This window comes from Danio aesculapii, chromosome 11 (assembly GCF_903798145.1).
Source record: "Danio aesculapii chromosome 11, fDanAes4.1, whole genome shotgun sequence".
NCBI classification, from domain to species: domain Eukaryota; kingdom Metazoa; phylum Chordata; class Actinopteri; order Cypriniformes; family Danionidae; genus Danio; species Danio aesculapii.
In genome coordinates this window covers 17,781,721-17,802,519 of record NC_079445.1, presented here as the reverse complement: position 1 = coordinate 17,802,519, position 20,799 = coordinate 17,781,721, and the positions used below count along the sequence as shown (strand labels likewise).

Sequence of the window (20,799 nt, the reverse complement as noted above, 5' to 3'; positions counted from 1 at the left end):
TTGTTTGTTTAAATTCAGCCCATATAAATAGTTTGCAAGCACTTACCTTAAAAAAGTAGTAAATCCAATGAATCTTATTTTTTTGTATTTAACTGTGTTAATGTACTTTTTTTAAACATGACACTATTATAATAAAACCAAAAGACCTCATATTGCAAGTATTTTGATCAATAACATTAAATATTTTCACTGACAGTATCTTGACCCCATAGATGCTTTAGTAAGAATTTGATAGCAGTACCACTGAAATCTGCACACTAGGTATTGATATAACAATATTAGTTTAATATCACATGAATCTAAAGGACACTTTGAGCAAAACCAGTCCTGCTGGGATCTCAGTGGGTAGTTGAGACAGTAAAAGACCAACTAAAGCGCTCCTCGAGGCACCAAAATATAATTACCTGTCTGCAACAACCACACATTTAAAAAACAACAGCAGCTTTGCTAAGTGATGGGAAAACAAATCAAAAGGAAACCAGAGAAATAGTTCATGGAGACAGCGAGAGAGAGAGAAATGAATAACAGAAAGTTGATCTACATAATCATCTCTAGATAGAACAGCTGTGCTACATTGTGGTCAGGCTCAAACCTCAGCAGAGTTTTCATGGATTTTTAACGTGCTCTTATAACACTCAGCAAAAAAGCACCTGCACTTTTCACTCCCACTCAAGTATGAAATGATGTCGACACAGAATGACTCAACTGATTTGTTGCGCCACATTCAAAAAGACAATACGTTCTGTATCTATACAGGGCTGCATTCTAAGTCTCCCCTATACATTAAAATAGTGTACTATTTGAGGGAGCAGGTATTGTTGTTTGAAACCATAGTGGACGTTCTTAAGTGCACTCAATCAATCCCACAATGTATTGTGCAGTAACAAATGTACAGCCGATGCACACTCAATTGCTAGAGCACTGTTTCCCAACCATGTTTCTGATGGCACACCAACAGTACACATTTTCAACCTCTTTCTATTCAAACACACCTGAATCAACTCATCGGAACATTAAAAGATAAGGGAGACATTCAAAATATGTACTGTTGGTGTGCCTCCAGGAACAGGGTTGGGAAACACTGGGCTAGAGAATACTGTAACCAGTAGAAATATGGTACAGCCTTTTTAAAGGTCACGTCACGTGAAGTGCTTTCAAATGTGTATTTGATGTCAGTAAGACGGTTGGTTTAAGATGTTGGCTTGACATTTAATTTTGGTCACTTTCCAACACAACCTAAAATCAACCAAATATCGACGTCATTTCACGTCATTATTGGACATCAAAATAACATTGTCCTTAGAGTTAAATCTGACCTAATATTAACGTCTTATGATGTTGTGTGTCTGCTGGGATATGAGGTAATCTCAACTGAAATGTGAAGAAAGGGCGGGACATAGAGTAGCTCTTACCAACCAACAGTTGTTAATAGCATTTTGATTTCATGTGGACTTTAAGAGCTCCACGCTTCAGTTTGATCTGTCTGTGCTGTAAATGCAGCACAAACACTGCATGTATGAGGAATACTTCTGTTTTCTTTTGTTCTTTTAAAGTTATATTTCTTTATGTAAGTAACTGTTAATGGCCTAATGTATGTGACGAACAGTTGCTTACATTATTAATGTTAAAAAAAGTGCCAGTTGACAATTGCCTATGTCAGGGGTGCCCAAACTCGGTCCTGGAGGGCTGGTGTCCTGCAGATTTTAGCTCCAACTTGCCTCAACACACCTACATGGATTTTTCTAGAATACCTAGTAAGAGCTTGATTAGCTAGCCCAGGTGTAACTAAACTATGCAGGACTGAGTTTGGGCACCCCTGCTCTATGTTAACTCTGTATGGAAACTATCCCTATTTCTGCAATACAATACCCAAAATGCACTATGAGAGTTTGGGTACAGAATGAATTCTGTATCTGACCACAAGAAGTTTCTAAGTATATATACTAGTCAAAGTCATATTAAAAAGTCAAAGTCAGCTTTATTGTCAATGCCCTTCCAGCTGCAACCCATAACTGGGAAACATCCATACACACTCATTCACACACAAACACTACGGCCAATTTAGCTTACCCAGTTCACCTATACCGCATGTCTTTGGACTTGTGGGGGAAAGTAAAGTACCTGGAGGAAACCCATGCAAAAATGGGGAGAACAAGCAAACTACACACAGAAATGCCAACTGACCCAGTCGAGGCTCGAACCAGCGACCTTCTTGCTGTGAGGTGACAGCACTACCCATGTAATATTTTATTTTTAAACTGTACAGCAACAGGAATGTGCTTTAGATGCACTCTTGTAGTCAGTGGAAATTGATTCGGCGAGCAAACTCTCGGTCAATTATGGGGATTTTAGCTGTCGTGTGTACATGGGTTGTAGACTCGTTATTGCTGTGCATTGTGGGATTGATCAGTGCACTTCATAAAGTCCACTATAATTTTGGACACCATTAAAAATACCTGCTTATAAATAGGGGTGATTTTGGATACAGCCATAGTTTTCCTTTTGTTTGGTTTTCCCGCCATCATTAGTTTTCAGCTGCATCACCTGTTTTCCATTCAGTTTGTTCATCCGCTGTGTATTTAAGTTCCCGGTTGAGTTCAGTTTGCTGATGGTTATTTGATATTTGAAGTGTCATGGTTTGATGTGAATGTTGCATTCTGTCTTCACATGCCATCAATATCTGTCGGCTGGATTTTCAACCTTTTGTAGATTCTAAACTCTTTAATGCGCTCTGTCCTTTACCAATGCAAGCCTGAGACTAGGCAGATACAAAAGAGAGAATCCAGAATCAAAATAAATATTCTTTATTCTTCAGAAAGTTTTGTTTTTCAAAAGTGTTCTTTTAAGGTAAAAATCGCTGTAGAGCACAGGTGTTAAACTCAGTTCCTGGAGGGCCGCAACCCTGCACAGTTTAGTTCCAACCATACTTCACCAAACTTATCTGTAGTTTTCAAACAAGCCTGAAGGAACCAATTAGTTTGATCATGTGCGTTTAGAGTTAAAGCTAAACTGTACAGAGCTGCAGCCATCCAGGAGCTGGCTTTGACACCTGTGCTGTAGACGGTCAATTTTGAGATTAGGGGCGTTTTTGGCTTTTATTCAGTCTAATGTTTCAAGAGTTCACACTTAGCTGATGATTGATAATAAAGCGCATTTGGCATGCTGTGCCGGGAGAGAGCCCTGAGTTTAGAATATCCTCGAGACTGGGGCTCCCTCCTGTTTGAAGAGCAAGATGGAAGTTTAGGTCTCGAGAACTCCCCTGCTTGTAAACGTGCTGAGATATAACTGGCTAAAAGTTTGTCTTAAGATGCTACTTTGGAGTAGTCAATTTAGTTATGGTGTATGGCTTTGGACAGTGGGAAGAAACTGGGAAACCCAGAGAAAACCCACGCGAGCACGGGGAGAACATGCAAACTCTGCACAGAAACGCTGACCAGCCTGGTGAGGGACCAGTGGTGTTCTTGCTGTGAGGCAACAGTGCTAACCAATGGGCCACTGTGCTGCCCTACCAGGAGAAGAAGAGGAGTAGGGGTGGAAGGGGGGATTCTTCAAGACGAAGATGACTGGAGGAGAAAACTATGGGTATTTATAGTGTGTCAGTATTCATCTGATTGGTGCAATATACTGAGCTGATGCGGTACCAGCTTTGTTCAATAATAAGCATGTGATCCTCTCAAAATTAGTTTATAAATAAGTCACACAAAGAAAATATCCAAAATGCCTTCATTTGTTTCTTATTTGTCAGCAGATTACAATACATATTTTTCTCTAAAAGGTTTTCTTCTCCACTGAACCATAAATCTCCACTTCAGCAGCACTTACTCACTTACAGCATCATTTACTCTCCCTTCTCTTCTTCCAAACCTGTTTGACTGCCGTTCTTCTGTTGAACACAACACAAGATTTTCTGAAGAAAGGTAACCACTGACCTCCATAGAATTCGTTTTTCCTATATAGAAGTCAGTAGTTACAGGTTTTCAGCTTTCTTCAAAATATCTTCTTTTAGGTTCATCAGAAACTCATAAAGGTTTGGAACCAACCAAGGGTGCCAATTTTGGGTGAACTATCCCTTTAATGAAATCATGCCACGGTTGGATATTAAAACAACATTTTAGAAAACTCTTAATTAGTCAAGTGCAAACGCAATAATGGAACTTTTATGTTTAAGAGTGTTTGCTGAAATGATTTGAGTACTTGGATATTTCTTTCTTCACCTGCAGTTACTCAGAGGTTAACACTTCTCCAGTATCTCTGTCAGGGTTATGTAACAGTGAGAGGATAGTGTGGCTGATCCAGGTGCAGCTCTTCATTTCTGTCACTCACACTATTATGATTTACACTAAGAAGTCAAGCTGGGTATCGGAGGCAAATGTTTTTCAAACCAGATTCATCAAACTTTCTAAAGAAGAAAGGTTGGGTGGGGGGGATTATGCTATTTGTTTATTCAGATATTAAGCACTACAAAACTATAAACGTCTATAATATAAAACTGTGTAACTACTTCAATATTTTACTTATTTAAACTAGCATAATTAGCTTATTAGATGTTTATTTTCTATATAGAAATACCATGGTTTATCAGCAGCTCTTTACTAGTGATGTTTTTGTGTCTTTTCACGTCATCCATCTTTAATTAGTTGAATAGTTTACACTTTTATGCGAGTACATTTCTTTTTGTTGTTAAATGAGCAAATTGCACTCAATAACATTTATTAAGAAGATTTTTTTTTGTGAATCAAGCCCCAGGACATATATAGATAGGATCTTAATTATTATAAACTTGGTCCAGAACATGTTGAACTTATCATAACAAAAAAAGTTCACTTACACTATTGCTATTAAGCAAAGTGAACGTCAGCCAAGATCTACAGCAATACGCATTAACACAATGACTTCTGAAACGACAGTGGTGAGAATAGAAATATCTGATCATAGCCATATACATTTGTTTGCATCATGCATCTGTTGATGTAATTAATCTGCCATTTACATGGTTATAATAGTTTGATTTCAAAGTATAGTTGAGATTATAAACTATAATAAATATCTGAATGTATAAAACTATAATACTGTATAGAAAGGATTTTTGGCATTATCCTGAACATTATACAAATGATTTCTATGCAGTATGAAAGAGTCGCATCCTTTTGATTTCACCTTGCTTAAATGAGTCTACAAAATTGCTTAAAAGAATCTACAAAAGACTACTTAAAAAGGTCTAAGAGATTGTTAAAAGCTGTTCTCACACTCAATAAAAAAGTTATTAATTCATAAACACTCTTACATATAACCCCGCCAATAGGTCACTCAAATAAGATAGTATGAAACAATGTTTTCACACAACATCTGTCTGGAATTTTATCTTACAGTGAACGAATGTCAGCAAATCATTTTTCATAAAATTTTTGTTCCTAATATTGATGTGATGTAAGTAATAAGGGAGACAAAACGCAATTCCAAATTGTGTATTGTTGCTCAAATGTGATGTAACAGGACCACGACAAAACCTATTGATTCCTGCATGAGACTTCACGGCTGGTCTTCCGCTAAAAATGTAGTCCTTTGGCACCATCTGGTGGCCACAATGCCGCTGTAACTGAAATAAACTGTAGCCAATTTAGCATTTTTGTTGCTAGATTCAACAACTCCTCATACTACCCTAGTAACAAAGTAACATTTTTTTTTCTTTCAAAAAGCAACTAGCAACAATTGTAGCTATTTGTAACATCCATTTGGCAAAATTTGGCAAATTAATATAACTGAAAAAAGCAGTAGGCCTAGTGACTGCAAGTTTAACTCTCACAACACACGCTAGCAGTGCATAAGAAACGCGTCTTTTCAATTAAAGTGACAGTGCATTAATAAAGAGCAAAAACACATTGCATGACATTAAAAAGCAGCAATTTTATCCAATAAGTCCATTGATAATATTCACAGATCATTAAATAGTCAATCAAATAATCTTATACGATTAAAAAAAAACAAATATTCCAAAACACTTTTTAGGGCCCGAATTTCAAAACCAAACTCTTTTTTGATTAAGTTACACACTAATTTGATTATGTATGAATATAATTAAAACTATATTTGTATAGATATTATTAAACTAGAACTATATGCTTACAATCAAACACAAAATAACATGGTATAACAGGCGATTGTTTTCTGAGCACACCAGAGTTCAACCTTAGCAACCAATCGTGGCACCTTTAGCAACTTCCTCTAAAAGTTAGTTTGCAACAGTGGAAATAAATATGTATGTTCCTGCAGCACTGAAGAAGGGAGAAAGGAGGACACATGTGTCTGACGTTACAGGAGATGTTTAATTTATGTATTAGAGAAACCAATGCTGCAATACATTCCAGGCCATTTTACAGAGTCTCAAAATGATTCAAATATTATATATTGTGGCATTGGAACAATTTAAAGTGACATTTTGTGCAACGTGTACTGAGCTATCGATCCAGTCAATACGAGGGCAATTGAAATGCATGCTTGGATATCTTAACTGCAGTTTTGCATGTTCTATAGAGCACCATGCACATCTGATGATAATGATGATGTCTGGATGTTTCAGGTGAGGATTATGAGTAGCTGACAATAAACTGAAAGCTATGTGGAGTGACATACTGTAAAGTATTTTGAATAGCATAAGTTTATTTATGCTTTTTTGTTATGCATGCAGCATTTATATTTAATTCAGAGTATTTTTGTCAAATATTTGTCACAGCATTTAAAATTTCGCAGCGTAATGTCCTATGATCGAAATGCTAAATAAAGTACTGAACATGTACCATACTTCAGACATTCTCCGCTTAAACATTCAACCATAAATGATGGCATGTTATGTATAATTTTGGCTATATTATTGCAGTGCTATTTGATGATATTCCGATGACTGAAATATAAGTTGTGTAGCTCCTTACACAGAAATATAAAGTCTAGTTATGCTAGTCACTTAAGTTTAAATAGCCAGACAAACATTTCTTGCTTATGAAGCACAGACTACATTCAAAACCTTCATGAAAACATCTGTATATTACAAAACTAGCATCATTAGCAGAGACCTGACCTATAAAATATACTTCAATTACAGTAAATACCTCATTCTATAAATCCTCTTTGTGTTTTCACAAATGCAAAAAAACAATGGGTTTCTAGAAAAATGTGACATAAATAACTTGGTTTTTTGAGGAACATATAAAGAAAAATATTTGAGTGTTTTAAACTCTCGTGTAGTGCATTCCTTTAAAGACACAAACATACTTAAAATGTACAAACTCGCTCTGTCTCCGTCAAATATCTGATTTCCTGAATTTTTGTTCTTGCTCGTGACTGACTGTGGTATGTATGAGGATGTCGTAATAATAATGATTGTGAAAATACATTATTGCAAACCAAACCGTGTTGCAACACCAACTTTGTGTGAAGGTTATCATCATTTATATGATCAAGTGCAAATGCATTCAGTTCAGAGCGTCTCCTTTAGCTTCAATAAGGCATCATCGCTTAAAATAAGCAAGAAAATTTAAGTGCCAGAATTGTTTGTTGCCACAGCAGTGGCGATCTGCTATTTGGGGGCTGATGGGAAATGTAGTCCCATCACTGATAGTGCAAGCAGAAAGTGAGGAGTGGGAAAATCTAGAAGCAAAGTTTCATTTTCATGCAGGATTTCGGCAAACTTCCTCTCAGTCTCACTCAGAAGCGGAAACAGTCATTAACTTCGTCTGAGCAGTCAAAGTTGATTCCTTCACACACGGAGTCCTCAAAAAAACGAAAAGTAAATTCAGATACATGTAAACTTGAGTAACCTACAGGAAAAGAATTAGTATCTTATAGTATCACAATCTATGTACAGTATACACCGGTGGTCTAAATATTCAATATTATCATATTATTTTTGGAGAAAGTACAGTAATATTGTAAAATACTATTTCCATTATTGATTAAAATGATTGTTCTTCATGTGGCCATTTTTATAAATGCTATTTATTTTTGTGTTGTCCAAGCTGAATTTTCAGCATCATTACTTTAGTCTTCAACTTGAGAAATAATTCAAATATGCTGAATTGGTGGTACAGGAACATTTCTTTTTTTATTCTAATTAATGTTGCTTTTACTGCTATAGATGTTTATGGAATCCATGATAAACTAGCATTTCAGATTTTTAAAGCAAGATATTTTTAATTAAACAACATAAAGGATTCAATTGATTGAAGTATGTGTAACAACATTTATTATGTAACAATTTTTTAAATACTGTTTTTGGGAAACCCTGAAAACTTTTAGTTTCTACATAAAGATATTAAGTAGAAGGAGCTTAAAATATTATATATTAAAAATACATTATAATAACTTATTAATAATTCAGAAATAATAACTGATAAATGCTGAGTGCTGAATTAGAATTTCAATATTATAATTTTTTTTAAGTAAATTCGACGTAACAGCACTAAAGACTGCTTATGTTGCATTCTGAACATTTGAATAATTCAAACACTTATCACAACACATACATAAAAAACATGGTTAAATCTTTCAACACAAAATGTAGGCTTTAAGACAAAAAACAGAATCACCATACAATGAAAACTGCATGGTTTTTGAAATCACACATAAAAAAAAACATCATTTATAAAAATGAAATGGGGTTCAACAAAAAGCTTTCAAACTCATGGGATTTAATATACTCACAGATGGCTGCCAACCACACGAGACTGTGAAAACGGAGAGATGAGGATGAAGGGGAAAAGAGGATGAAAATAGGAGAGACAAATATGGAGAAGACAAATTTGCACATTCAATAAATATTGATCACGAAAGCACAACATACATTACTTTAAATGGATCACCCAGTTCACCCAGACAAATCCAGTCATTATTTACTCACGCTCATGCCATTCCAAACACAAACATACATTTTATGTTGATTATTTCTGTACAATGACAGCTAACATTACTGTGTAATATGTATTATCATATCACTTAAGAAATGAGAAAATTGACAACATTTTAAGGTAATTAAAGTGTGCCATTGTGATGTTACTGTGTGTTTTTGCATTTTTTTTATTTCAAAGGTCAGAAAATTTCCAAGACCAAAGTGCACAACATTTATTAATTCTGGAAATAATAAAAAAAGACTGATTCTAAACCCCCCAAAACAAGTCTAGGGATAATAAAAATAGTTCTAGTCTTATTTCCTGCACAAATATATAGTTTTTTATATAGGTATTGTTTTTGTTTGGATGAATGGATGGATGGAAGGAAGCAAGTCTATTGCAGGAGACCACTTCTAAGAAAGCTGTAAATTGACTTAAACCCTTCGTCACCATTTACTTTCATTGCATGGAAATAAGGCTTTATATTTTTTTTTGGAAGAAATTTATACAAGTTTTTAAAAAGTATATGTTGAAGTATAAACAGTTTAGGTCAGAATTATTAGCCCCCCTCAATTATTAGCCCCTTTTTTATTTTTATATTTTATTTTTATAAATTTTTTATTTTTATATTTCCCAAATGATGTTTAACAGAGTGAGGGGGGGGGGGGGGGGGGGGGTGGGGGTAAGTTTTGCACATATTGCACAATTAGTTTAGCAAAATTTTATTGTTTTTATAAAGAGTAGGATCATGCCAATTAAAACTGTTAGTTTATTACTGTACATTATTAAATTGCAGGTTGCTAAATTATGAATACTGCATGATCTCTGCACAGAGCACTCATACAAAACAACAAAAAAAGAAGCTCAAGCTGAACAATGAGTGTGCAAAAAAAACAAACATGCACTTACATTAAAAAAAGAACAAAACGAAGAAGAGCAAAATCATTTCATGCGCGATCAGTACTGAGTGTGACATTCAGGGGTGATTCACAACACCAGTGTGAGGGTGGGTTAGTGTCAGGACAACACTGAGTCCCTGTAAGGTTACGGAGCTTGTTTAGACTGTCACTAACTTGGCTTTGCTGGAGCAGCAGTGCCCCGTCTGGTGTGTTTGGGAAGTGCAGGGTGGTGGGGGAGGGGGTGAGGGGCAGCCAGGGCCGGTTGCCAGCGCTGTAGAGACGGGGACGCTTAACCTGGTCGTGACTGGACAGAGGGGTGTAACTATTCCGCCTTAACAGCAGAGGAGCGCAGTCTCGTCTCACTTTCCCCTGCTTTGAAATGGAAGAGACTGGGTGGGTTAAAAAGAGAGACCTTCTGCACAAGATCTTAAATACACATCAGACACTTCAACCTCCACAAAATGACCAGGGGACATGTTAGCTGCAAGTATTACCAAAGCATTTACAAATTAAAGTAGTTCTTGTTAATATTATACACACGTCAATATAGGGATGGAGAACACATTACTTAAAACACAATGTTGTTTAATGGAGAGTTCAACAGACGCATGAACATTACTCACAACACAAACTTATCATAGCTGTGCGACTGACACAATCACAAATGTACAATTTTTGTTGTAAACATATAGAGGGGAAGGGCTGAACCTCACTCTGATGAGGTGAATGAGCAGAAAGAAGATTTTTCTTAAATCAAACCTTTCGATTGGTAGTTTGATTTAAGTCAGAGAACACAGCTTAAAGGAATGTTATGGGATAACAAGATAAGCTGCTACCATAAACATTCAGTAAAGTTAAAGAGCCCCTATTATGGATTAAAAAAGGTCTTGGGGTCTCCAACAACAGGCTGATATGCGTGCAAGGTCAAAAAACACTTTCATTGTCTTATAATATGCATTTATTTTGACCTAATTATCCCAACAACTCCCATGATTCGTTCAGCAATTCATTTGTTCCCAAACCCCTCCTTAGCGCGATGCTAATCTGAGCTGATTGGTCCGATGATCCAGTCTGTTGTGATTGGTCGACTGCATTCAGCACGAGACAGAGAGAAATGCCCACCAGGGTTTATCAACATTGTTGAAGTAGTCAGAGTGCAGAGTGTATGTGTGAGCCCAATGCAGGAGTGCATTAAAGCAATGCAGTTTAACACCAGCGTGTTGCTCTATTCTAAACCATCACACACACACATTCAGTATTAATTCACACAGTCGCAAAAGCAGTGACAAACAGCAGTGGATCGCGACGCATTTTCGACGTGGTTTTAGACGCGATATGAGAATATAAAGAGTGAACCAGATACAGTACAAGTAGCAAAACACAAATGAAATTAAATACATTAAATACATAATTTGCAAGCTAGAGAAATTTTAATCGCACTTAAGTTACTTACACTTGTGAAATGGAGGAAGAAACTGGTCCATTAACTGTGTACTGTAAAGTTCTGACAAAGTCCCATACATCAATAGTCTTTTCTGATCCTTCCTTTAACAAACGGCTGATGAATCTCTCATAGTAAGCCTGTAGATTGCTGTAGCTTCGTCAGAAAAATGATGGGAACACAGCACAAGGCTGGGGCTATACTTCTGAGATATTATCAACCACTGACCCTTCACAGCCTCATCTTTGGGTAGGGAAAATAGCACTAACTTTCCCTCACACTTCAGAGCACAATGCTTTCGTGACATGATTCAACCGGGATGTGCTACAGTGTTTGTCTTCCTCTTTTTCTTTCTACTGTGTTTGGGCGGGGCCGGGGGTTTAAATTTTCCCGAGTCTGCATGCGCAACAAATAGGCGGGGCTTGAGTTCCGTATCTTGAGATTCGTTATCTAGATGAATCAATAGTTTTAAACACAGTGCACAAATTTAAGCCTTAGCTGGATATTTCACTTCACTTAGTGCTGTGTTACACACAGCATGGACGGTCATTTTCAAAAACCCATAATTGGGGTTTTTTAACATAATTTGGCTGGTTTGACCAAATAGCCAATAGAGAAGGTGCTATACTTTACATAGTTTACCATTACAGTTGTTTGTTTTGTTACTGGGTACAGTTGTTACCATTTACAGTTGTCAAAATCGTTTTCTTGACAGTATGTCACAGATGCTGTTGATAGGCTTCAGTTGTACCTGACCCAGAAGATTGCTTTAAGAATTGGGTTCTCTGAGAAAAACATGCAGCAAAGCCAAATATGCTGTGATGATTCCAGATTTATAAACAGCATGCTTGTTGTGAAGTTTCAAAAATACAAATTTGATGTGCCACTAATTATTTCAAAATGAATATTTAATTTCCTCTATTAATACTTCACGCAAGCGGGTATGTCACTGAAACAGATGTGGACTCACCAGCGGTCGGTCCCGATGTGTGTTCACTGCCTCCACATTCAAATGAAACATCTCCACTTTACAACCTAAAACATCAACCAAATTTATCTCTAATCATTATTTGATGTGTATGTTTGCTAACAAACAAAGGAGGACACAACTGTCCAACCCACCGTAGGCAACAGGAGTGAGCTTCATGACAGTATGAAGAGGACATAGCAAATAGGGAAGATCATCTATGACACAAAAAAATTTAGTTTATAGCATTACTTAAACATCTATGAGCATTGATAATTGTTGTTGCATATTCCATTCCATTTCATTAGTCTGTCTGTCAATCTCACGTTCCATCCTTTTCTCACTCGTAAACAAGATCCCAAGATGCTTAAACTCCTTTACCCGGGGCAAAAACTTTCCTCCAACCTGGAGTGGGCAAGCCACCTTTTACCATTGAGCACCATGGTGTCGTATTTAGAGGTAATTTCACTTGACAACCACTCAGTCCCGGACAGTTTACCAGAATTTCTTTGAGGCCGACTAACCCTCTTTTATGAACTCTACCCAGTTCTGAGTTGGCCCGCCCACAAGCCAACCAGGCTCTATAGGACTCTTTCTTCGCCTTAACAGCATCCCTTACTTCTAATGTCTGACCTCTAGCCTAAAGTGTCCCTTATTTTCAAACATAGTATTTGTTATAGACAAAATAAGACTAGCACAGTCCCCAGTTGGTGCACTTTCAAGCACCCCTCCCAAGGACTCCAAGAAGACTGGATACGCTGCACTGCTGTTGGACTCTTAAGCACAAACTACATTGGGATACCTATCCACGACCTGAAGGTGCAAGGCTCCTTCCCCCAGTAAGGTGACATTCAATGTCCCAAGGGCCAGTTTCCCCGACCAAAGATCAGGTTGTCATGGACCTAGCCTTCGACCACCACCCATCTCACATTTCACTGCTCACTATGGCTCCTCCTGCAGAAGGCTGGTCCATTTTCATATATATATATATATAAAACCAACTTTTCCCAGTTCAAATGCATCCTACCTGCACTCTTGTCCAAGAAATAGGCTAGTAGGCACCGCATTACCGCCTGATGGCAGATGACTAGTACATTGCCTTGTCTCTCAAGCTCCATAATTACAGGCTCCAGTCGCTGAACCAGGTCCTGATATGACTACAAGAACAGAAAGCCTTATGAAGTCAGACCTTTCCACAAGAACTCCACAAGATTTTAACATATGCCAACAAAACCCGTAGAACTATATATAGAAGAGACATACTCTGATGAGGAAGTTTAATAAAACTGATAAGTTCATGATAAGTTGTACCTCTCCTCCTGGATATCTGTAATGGTACTTGTCCTGATCTCTTAAAGCAAATTCCTCTGGGAATGTGTTCTGGATCATTTCATAGGTCATCTCTTCACAAACACCCTGTGTCAGAACAATGAATGCTGATGAACATATAATACATAAAAACTTAATCTAATCTCTGCTGGGATCTTGTCATACTAACAGCGTCTATCTCATTGAGGATTTTCCACTGTTCATAGGGAACTCCCAGCTCCTCAGCCGTCTGGATGGTTCTCCTCAACTGGCTTGTCCAAACCTTCAGGTTAGACAGCTTATGCTCCTCAACAAACTCATGCAGGGCACTCGCAAACTACTCACAAAAGATAAAGAAAGTCAAGAACCTTCTCCTTAATTGATGCTAAAACGAAATAACTGAATGAGGTCAGACCTGTCTCCCTCGAGAAGAGAGTTCAGAGTCTCCTCCAATGCGCCCCTGGATGTTGTGTTCACTCTCTCCATGCCTGCACAGGTAGATGGAGTGCGAGTGTACATGGATGTTCATGAGGTAGTAGACAATCTTGCTTTGGATGTAGTCCTGAACACGGTTCACCAGGAAACGACGTCCCACATTTATCACCTTAATAAAGGACAGGTCTCTGGGGAAAGACATTGATCAGATATTTTAGCCTTAACTATTCATGTGTACTGGCATAAAGGCAGGACAAGCAAAAGCAAACCATAACAATAGTTCAAGTTCTAAAGGAAAAAAGGTCATTTTTACTTGTTCAGGGTCTCAAAAAAGAACAAAGCTTGCAGTTCCAACTTTGTCAGAAAGCATTTGCAAAAACTATTTATAAAAGCAGAGGATCTGACTGACTTTCTTCTAGCATCCATCACATAAATGTCTGTTCAATATTCCCTTTAATTGTAGATGCATGTGCATTTACTCCAGATGCTGCCAAAAAAGTTTGTAACTCTCTAGAGAAGATGTGTTTCACCCAAATGTGTTACACCTGAATCTGTTACCCACTTGGCATTAGCATAGCATTTTGTGTGAAGGTGTACAGATGAAAAAAATTCCCTAAGAAATGAGACACAACTCCTACATGCACACAAACACAAGAAGATATAACAAATTACAAAGTTTTGTGCTGAACCGGACAAACACTGTGTTCGAGTTCAGCTCAAAAGCAAATGAGCCTCCATAAATAAATAAATCTTTAATCTGTGACAAGTCATATTGTTGGGTGGTACGGTAGCTCAGTGGTTAGCACTGTTGCTTCACAATCAGAAGGTTGCTGGTTTGAATTTTGGCTGGGCCAGAAGGCATTTCTGTTTGGAGCTTGCATGTTCTTCCTGTTTTCCTTTCAGGTGGTCCAGTTTCCCCCACTGTCCAAAGACATGCAGTATAGGTCCATTGAACTAAATTGGCCGTAGTGAATAAGTGTGTGTGTGTGTGTGTGAATGTGAGAGTGTATGGGTGTTTCCCAGTACTGGGTTGCAGCCGGAAGGGCATCTGCTGCATAAAAACATATGCCGGAATAATTGGTGGACCATTACGCTGCAGCGACCTCTGATAAATAAGGGACTAAGGAAAATGAATGAATGAAATCATAATGTTTTGGCTCATGGATAGCCCTATTAGTATTTACATTTAGATACACCATCACATTACCAAGACATAACATGTCAATTTTGCAAATATTCTTACTTGTCATATTCATCAGGATCTAGCGGCTGGTAAGTGACCTTATAACATTCAATACGTTTCAGGAAGTCATCCATAACTCTCTCTCTGTGTGCTTCTGGATAATCCGGACTTGAAACTTTGACTTCCTAAAGTAATAATAAGCACATAAAGGAAAGATTATGAACAACAGCAGCACTATGCAGCAATACTTCACTGTACCATCAGTTTAATGCTTTAAATATAAATAAAACTCCATACCAGTATGTTAGCAGCAATAACCTCTGGATCATCACATACTGACTCCACAAAAAACACCTGCAAACATACAGAAATAGGAAACTGATCAACACACACTTATCTTATTGAAGTTTAAATTATACATGTGGTTTCGAAACCTTGTATGCATTCTCCTGTGCAAAATCCAATATGAGATCCCGCCTCTCCCGAGTTGTGTTTGTGGCATCAAATACCTTAGAGAAAAGAAAAATCAGATTACTGACAATTTCACATCTGTTATTTATAAATCAAATATAAACATTCATCAGCATGTTTGATTTGAAGAAAATAACAGCACATTACATTTAAAAGTATTAATTGAACAGTGAAGAGGGTAAAACCTTACAGCTATTTGTCCACCTTCCTCATTCAGGTAGATCTTGACATCTTGCAAAGCCACCAATGCACACTGTCTGTTTGGGATGCAAATTAGGTCATTATGACTTGTTAAAATGGACAAATGCTCTGAATAGAACAACAGTAAATTCAGATCACAGAAAATTGTGTCAAATTATATATTTAAGCTTTCTGACATCACATTAGTCTCACTGGCTTATTTTACTCACATCCTTGGTTTACTGAAAATATAGACTCATGTTTTTACTACTAACACTAACATGTTCTGTTAAACTTCTCCTTTTGAAAGTCTTCAGGTTAGGAACAACATTAAGTTAATGATCATTGAATCAACATTTTTGAGGGAACTATTCCATAAAATGACATTTGAAATATGTACATACTTCCGTATTTTCATGGCCTCCTCATTGTCATGTCTAAAGAAATCATATGACTTGTACGCTTTAACTGCGTCCCTCCGGTACACACCCAGATTAAACACTGTATACAAAAAAAACAACAACAATTTAAGCTGAATTTCAATATTCAACAATCGCTTTTCACACTTGAAACATTAAACCCTTAATGCCCACATGCGACTTCTTCTGTTTGAAACAGTGAAAAAGTGTGTGCAAATCCTGGGTATACGTCAGAAGTGCGACACGCATATGCTGTCATGAACACACTCTGAACTGACACCAAAGAGACGAAACTGTTTAATGAAGTTGTTAATTGTGTTTTTGTGTGCACAATAATTTTCTTATAGCTTCATAACATTACAATTGAACCGCTGAAGACGTAGCCTGTTTTGAGGATGTTTTTGGAACCTTCCTGGACTTTAAATTCTTGTGTTCCTGTCTGTGGAGGGACAAAAAGCTTTCGAGTTTCATCCAAAACATCTTAATTCATATTCCAAACATGAATAAGGGTCTCATGTTTGGATTGACATGAGGGTAGTAATTAATCACTGAATTTTCATTTTTGCATGTACTAGCCCTTTAAGAATGCATCTCTTTACATGTTGAGATAAAACAGTTCAATTATCAGTGTGTAAGGAAACTCTGACTTTATTTACAGTGATCAAACACTTACATGTTACTTTAAAAAAGTAATTAGTTATAGTTACTAGTTACTTTTTACAAATAGTAACTGAGTTAGTAACTGAATTACAGCATTATAAAAGTAACTATTGTGTTTATTATGATTTGGACATTAAATTTATTAAATTATTGTTATAAAACATTTTACACTATATATTAAGATATATTCTAATGTTCATTCATCTTTTAATCTTGTTATAATGATAGTAAAGCGCTTTCTTCTGACACACTGACTCTGATGCTGTATGGCAGATTCCTGCCTTCACTCACAGAAAGCTGATGATATGGAAATGTTTTTGTAAAGTTGTTTGTCAAAATATGCTGACATGCTTAACTAATTTTGCTTATATATTTTTGCATTTCAGAACACTTATACTAATTTAAGTTCCTTTGATGTAGGCCCACACATGGCTCTGTCTCCTCCTTTTGAAAGCGGGGCTCAGGTTATTGCCTGTTTTCATAGCCTATCATCATCAGTTATGTTGTTGTCCCACCCCATTATACACACACACACCAATTATCATCAGTTATATGGTCGTCAACCCCCCTACACTCCTCCTCCCACTCACAATTGTACATTTTTGGAAAAACTCTGGCTAACACTGGCTATTTTTACAATTGACTATAAATCTTATATTTTATCTTTAAAGGGTATAAATAGCAAAACATAATTTAAAAGCCAAATTATGGCTTTCAGTGTATAACCATAAGTTTATTTCCCTCTGTCTTTTTAATTTCATTTTTAATAAACTAGTTTATTATATATTTTCTTTAAATTGTAATCTGCATAATGTAAAACCTTTCCTGTATTTTTTCTAATGTTCAAAGTTATAACCTTATATTTTTAACTGTTTTAAAATCAATAAAAAAATCATTATCAGTTAGGATAACACACACACACACACACACACACACACGGTTCGGTTTTGTGCCCCACTTCTTCCACAACACACAGCAAAGCAGGTCCTATATGACAGTCTAGTCTGATTAAAACTGCTTCAGTGAGCTCAATTACAGCAAATGATCAATTATAAACAGTTTATCAAATACATTTAGCGCTGCTATATTGTCAGTAATGCTAACAATTATGTAATGGGGAATCAGTAATTGGTTTGATTACTCGTTACTGAAAAAGTACCTCTGTTACTAGCGCTGTTTATTTATTATGCCGTTATTCCCAGCACTGATTGTGGGTCATGATGTACTCAAAAGAATAATTGGCTACACATCTATAGATCGCAAGTTCAAATTTAGCCTCTTGATAGACCTTGATGTCAAAATGGTCAGCTGAGCATTTAAAAGGAGAGACAGATGATATTTATAGTGATTGTCATTTGATATGTTGCAACTGTCTGAATCCAGCTGCCCACTCACCCTTTGTTGGAACTCCTATCCAGTTGAGGTAGCGAGTTAGTTTTTTCGACATGTACGTCTTGCCTCTGGCAGGGAGGCCGATCATGACGATCACGGTGGGGGAATTTGTCATGTAAGAAGCCCATGCTGTGGTCAAACGGACACCAAAAACAGAGAGACAGTGTTTTTTAGCACATAAAGATTTGGAGGATGTTAGCAGTATCCCAAGGACTAATTATTATTCATTCATTTATTTTCCTTTGGCCTAGTCCCTGATTTATCAGGGGTCGCCACAGTGGAACGAACCACCAACTACTCTGGCATATGTTTCACCCAGCGGATGCCCCTCCAGCTACAACCTAACTATTAGAATCTGTTAAATATAAACTACTAAAATTGCAAATATGGAACACCAAAGGGATAGACGTAGAGAGATATTACACCCAAACATGAAATTTTATCATCAGGAGACGATCAGGAGAAGGGTATTAATTTTGTGTTGTGGTGCAGTGGGTAGCGCTGTCGCCTCACAGCAAGAACGTCACTGGTTTGAGCCTTGGCTGGGTCAGTTGGCATTTCTGTGGAGTTTGCATGTTCTCCCTATGTTCGCGTGGGTTTCCTCCGGGTGCTCCGGTTTCCCCCACAGTCCAATAACCTGCGGTACAGGTGAATTGGGTAGGCTAAATTGTCCGTAGTGTATGAATGTGAATGGGTGTTTCCCAGAGATGGGTTGCGGCTGGAAGGGCATCCGCTGTGTAAAAAATGTGCTGGATAAGTTGGCGGTTTATTCTGCTGTGGCGACCCTGGATTTATTATTTTTTTTGGACTGTTAAAGTGCTGGTAGACATTGACAGTTGATTTCACCAAAGACCATGGTTTCAGCAATGCTCAGCAAATTTTAAGGCATGTTTTTAAAGATTTTTTATCTTAGATTTAGATTGGTTTGAAATAAGTCTTTAATGCTCACAAATGTTGTCTTTTAAAAATGTAAATAATTATAAATATTATAGCTATTTGCAATAACTATTTTAATGTTATTCTACTTATATATACACTTAAATATATTATAAAATTTAACATTTTAAGTTATGAGAGACAAAGCTGAATTTTAAGAACTATTAATTACTCCAACTATTACTTAATTTTGAGAACTTAAAATCTTTTGTGTCTTTTGTCACACGATCTTTCAAATATCATTCAGATATGTTGATTTGCTGCATTAGAAACCTTTGTAATAATTTTAAATGCTGAAAAAGCAGTGCTGATAGTATATTGTCAAAACTTATTTAACATTTTTAAAGATATTTTTAGATATTACGCTAAATAAAACTTTACATCAAAGCAGCAATTTAATGTAACACACTCAAAAACAAATAATCCTAAACCCTAAAAAACTCGCCTTTTACCTTGATCTGCAATTTGAAACCAGCATAACAGACAATGCTGACAATCTAAATAAAGGGCAGCACAGCAGTTTTTTTTATAACCCAGCCTGACAGTGAACTTCTGTTTAGCTGCTTCAGTAACAGCTGACACCATAAGGACAACTGTGATATGATTCAGGGCCGTCGTTAAACTTCACCAGGGAACAAATCTGTCATGCATCAGCTGAAGAGTCCCCCAAACCTCTCAATAACCCACGAAACATTTTAGATCAGTGGGACACGAAAGCTTGTGTACTTACAGCATTTCTTCTCTTGGCCTCTAGGCTCTGATTTCTTGGCTTCAGCAGAACTGGTTGGACCAGCCTCCTCCTGCTGCAGCCATGCAGACATACTGAATCTGACACACTTAATCACTCACTCACTCTTAGTGCTGCAAACCTAGACGCACCTGCAGAGAGACGCACACAAACGGCGAAATAATGACAACATACGCATCCTACGTTAGTGGAAATAACTAGTGTTTGCAGAAATTATGCTCTACTCGGTGACAAACAGCTTTTATTCTTGGCATATCGGCACTTATTCAGCGCAGTAATACAAATACGTCATAACGGAGAAAAGGATGCTGAGAATACCGTGCCAAGTTACGTCATTACCGTTAATCTTTGGATGAGGGCTTTTCAACATTCACTGACAGTTTAATCCATACGCGTATAACATCATACTGTGAACAAATTAAAGAAGCACTATGGTGAGATACATAAAACCATACTGTTTCCTAATCGTTGTCATTCTACCTCAGAGGTCCGTGTTTACTCCGTATCTCCAGGTCCCACCGGCAAGTTCAATATGTTTCCGCGGGGTGCTGTCGTTGCCTCAGCCGGGTTTTTGCACTTGATAACCTTCCATAGCAACCAGAGCCAAGCGCGTGAGTGAAGGTGTGTCTATACGTCACCGTTTACTTACCGTAATACCTGCAGCAGACTGAACTGGGAGGTCAGTTGAATCGTGGTTTGATTCATATGAATTTTGTGAATCGACTCGTAAACTGATCTGTTCAGTGTGGAGTCAGACTACAGTCGGGTTCCAGTAAAAACTCTTTTGTTTTTTGTCTTTTTTTTGGAGCTATTTGTTTAGATATTTATTTATTACTATTATTTTCTTTTACAAAAACTGTTAGCCTGTCCCCTTTTTTGAG

General features: G+C 37.1%; 1 protein-coding gene across 3 annotated transcripts; it reads right to left on the bottom strand.

Annotated features, from left to right (window-relative positions):
* Positions 1 to 6,304: 6,304 nt before the first annotated feature.
* Positions 6,305 to 20,523, bottom strand: pfkfb2b (6-phosphofructo-2-kinase/fructose-2,6-biphosphatase 2b). 3 transcript variants are annotated; one of them, XM_056468101.1, is made up of 17 exons: positions 20,399 to 20,523; positions 19,901 to 20,049; positions 18,238 to 18,363; positions 16,168 to 16,264; positions 15,774 to 15,840; positions 15,547 to 15,621; positions 15,410 to 15,466; positions 15,173 to 15,297; positions 13,910 to 14,117; positions 13,685 to 13,831; positions 13,498 to 13,602; positions 13,214 to 13,343; positions 12,342 to 12,404; positions 12,190 to 12,254; positions 9,953 to 10,147; positions 8,695 to 8,717; positions 6,305 to 7,764 (listed from the first exon to the last, which is right to left on the bottom strand). In XM_056468101.1, exons 2-17 carry the CDS (start codon positions 19,989 to 19,991, stop codon positions 7,695 to 7,697), a joined length of 1,644 nt encoding a protein of 547 aa, XP_056324076.1. In that variant the 5' UTR covers positions 19,992 to 20,049; positions 20,399 to 20,523; the 3' UTR covers positions 6,305 to 7,694. The 3 variants fall into 3 exon arrangements, with proteins under 3 accessions (XP_056324076.1, XP_056324075.1, XP_056324074.1); XM_056468100.1 differs by having other exon boundaries at positions 9,953 to 10,150; positions 20,399 to 20,521; XM_056468099.1 differs by lacking the exons at positions 6,305 to 7,764; positions 8,695 to 8,717 and having other exon boundaries at positions 9,632 to 10,150.
* Positions 20,524 to 20,799: the final 276 nt, after the last annotated feature.

Bases quoted from the DNA above. Each gene is read 5' to 3' on its own strand.
- pfkfb2b (XM_056468099.1), bottom strand. From the start codon at position 19,991: ATGTCTGCATGGCTGCAGCAGGAGGAGGCTGGTCCAACCAGTTCTGCT. The intron at 15,622-15,773 runs GTAAGGTTTTAC...CTTTTCTCTAAG, and splicing joins AGGAAGGTGGACAAATAGCT to GTATTTGATGCCACAAACAC. The intron at 15,467-15,546 runs GTTTCGAAACCA...GTATGTTTGCAG, and splicing joins CACAGGAGAATGCATACAAG to GTGTTTTTTGTGGAGTCAGT.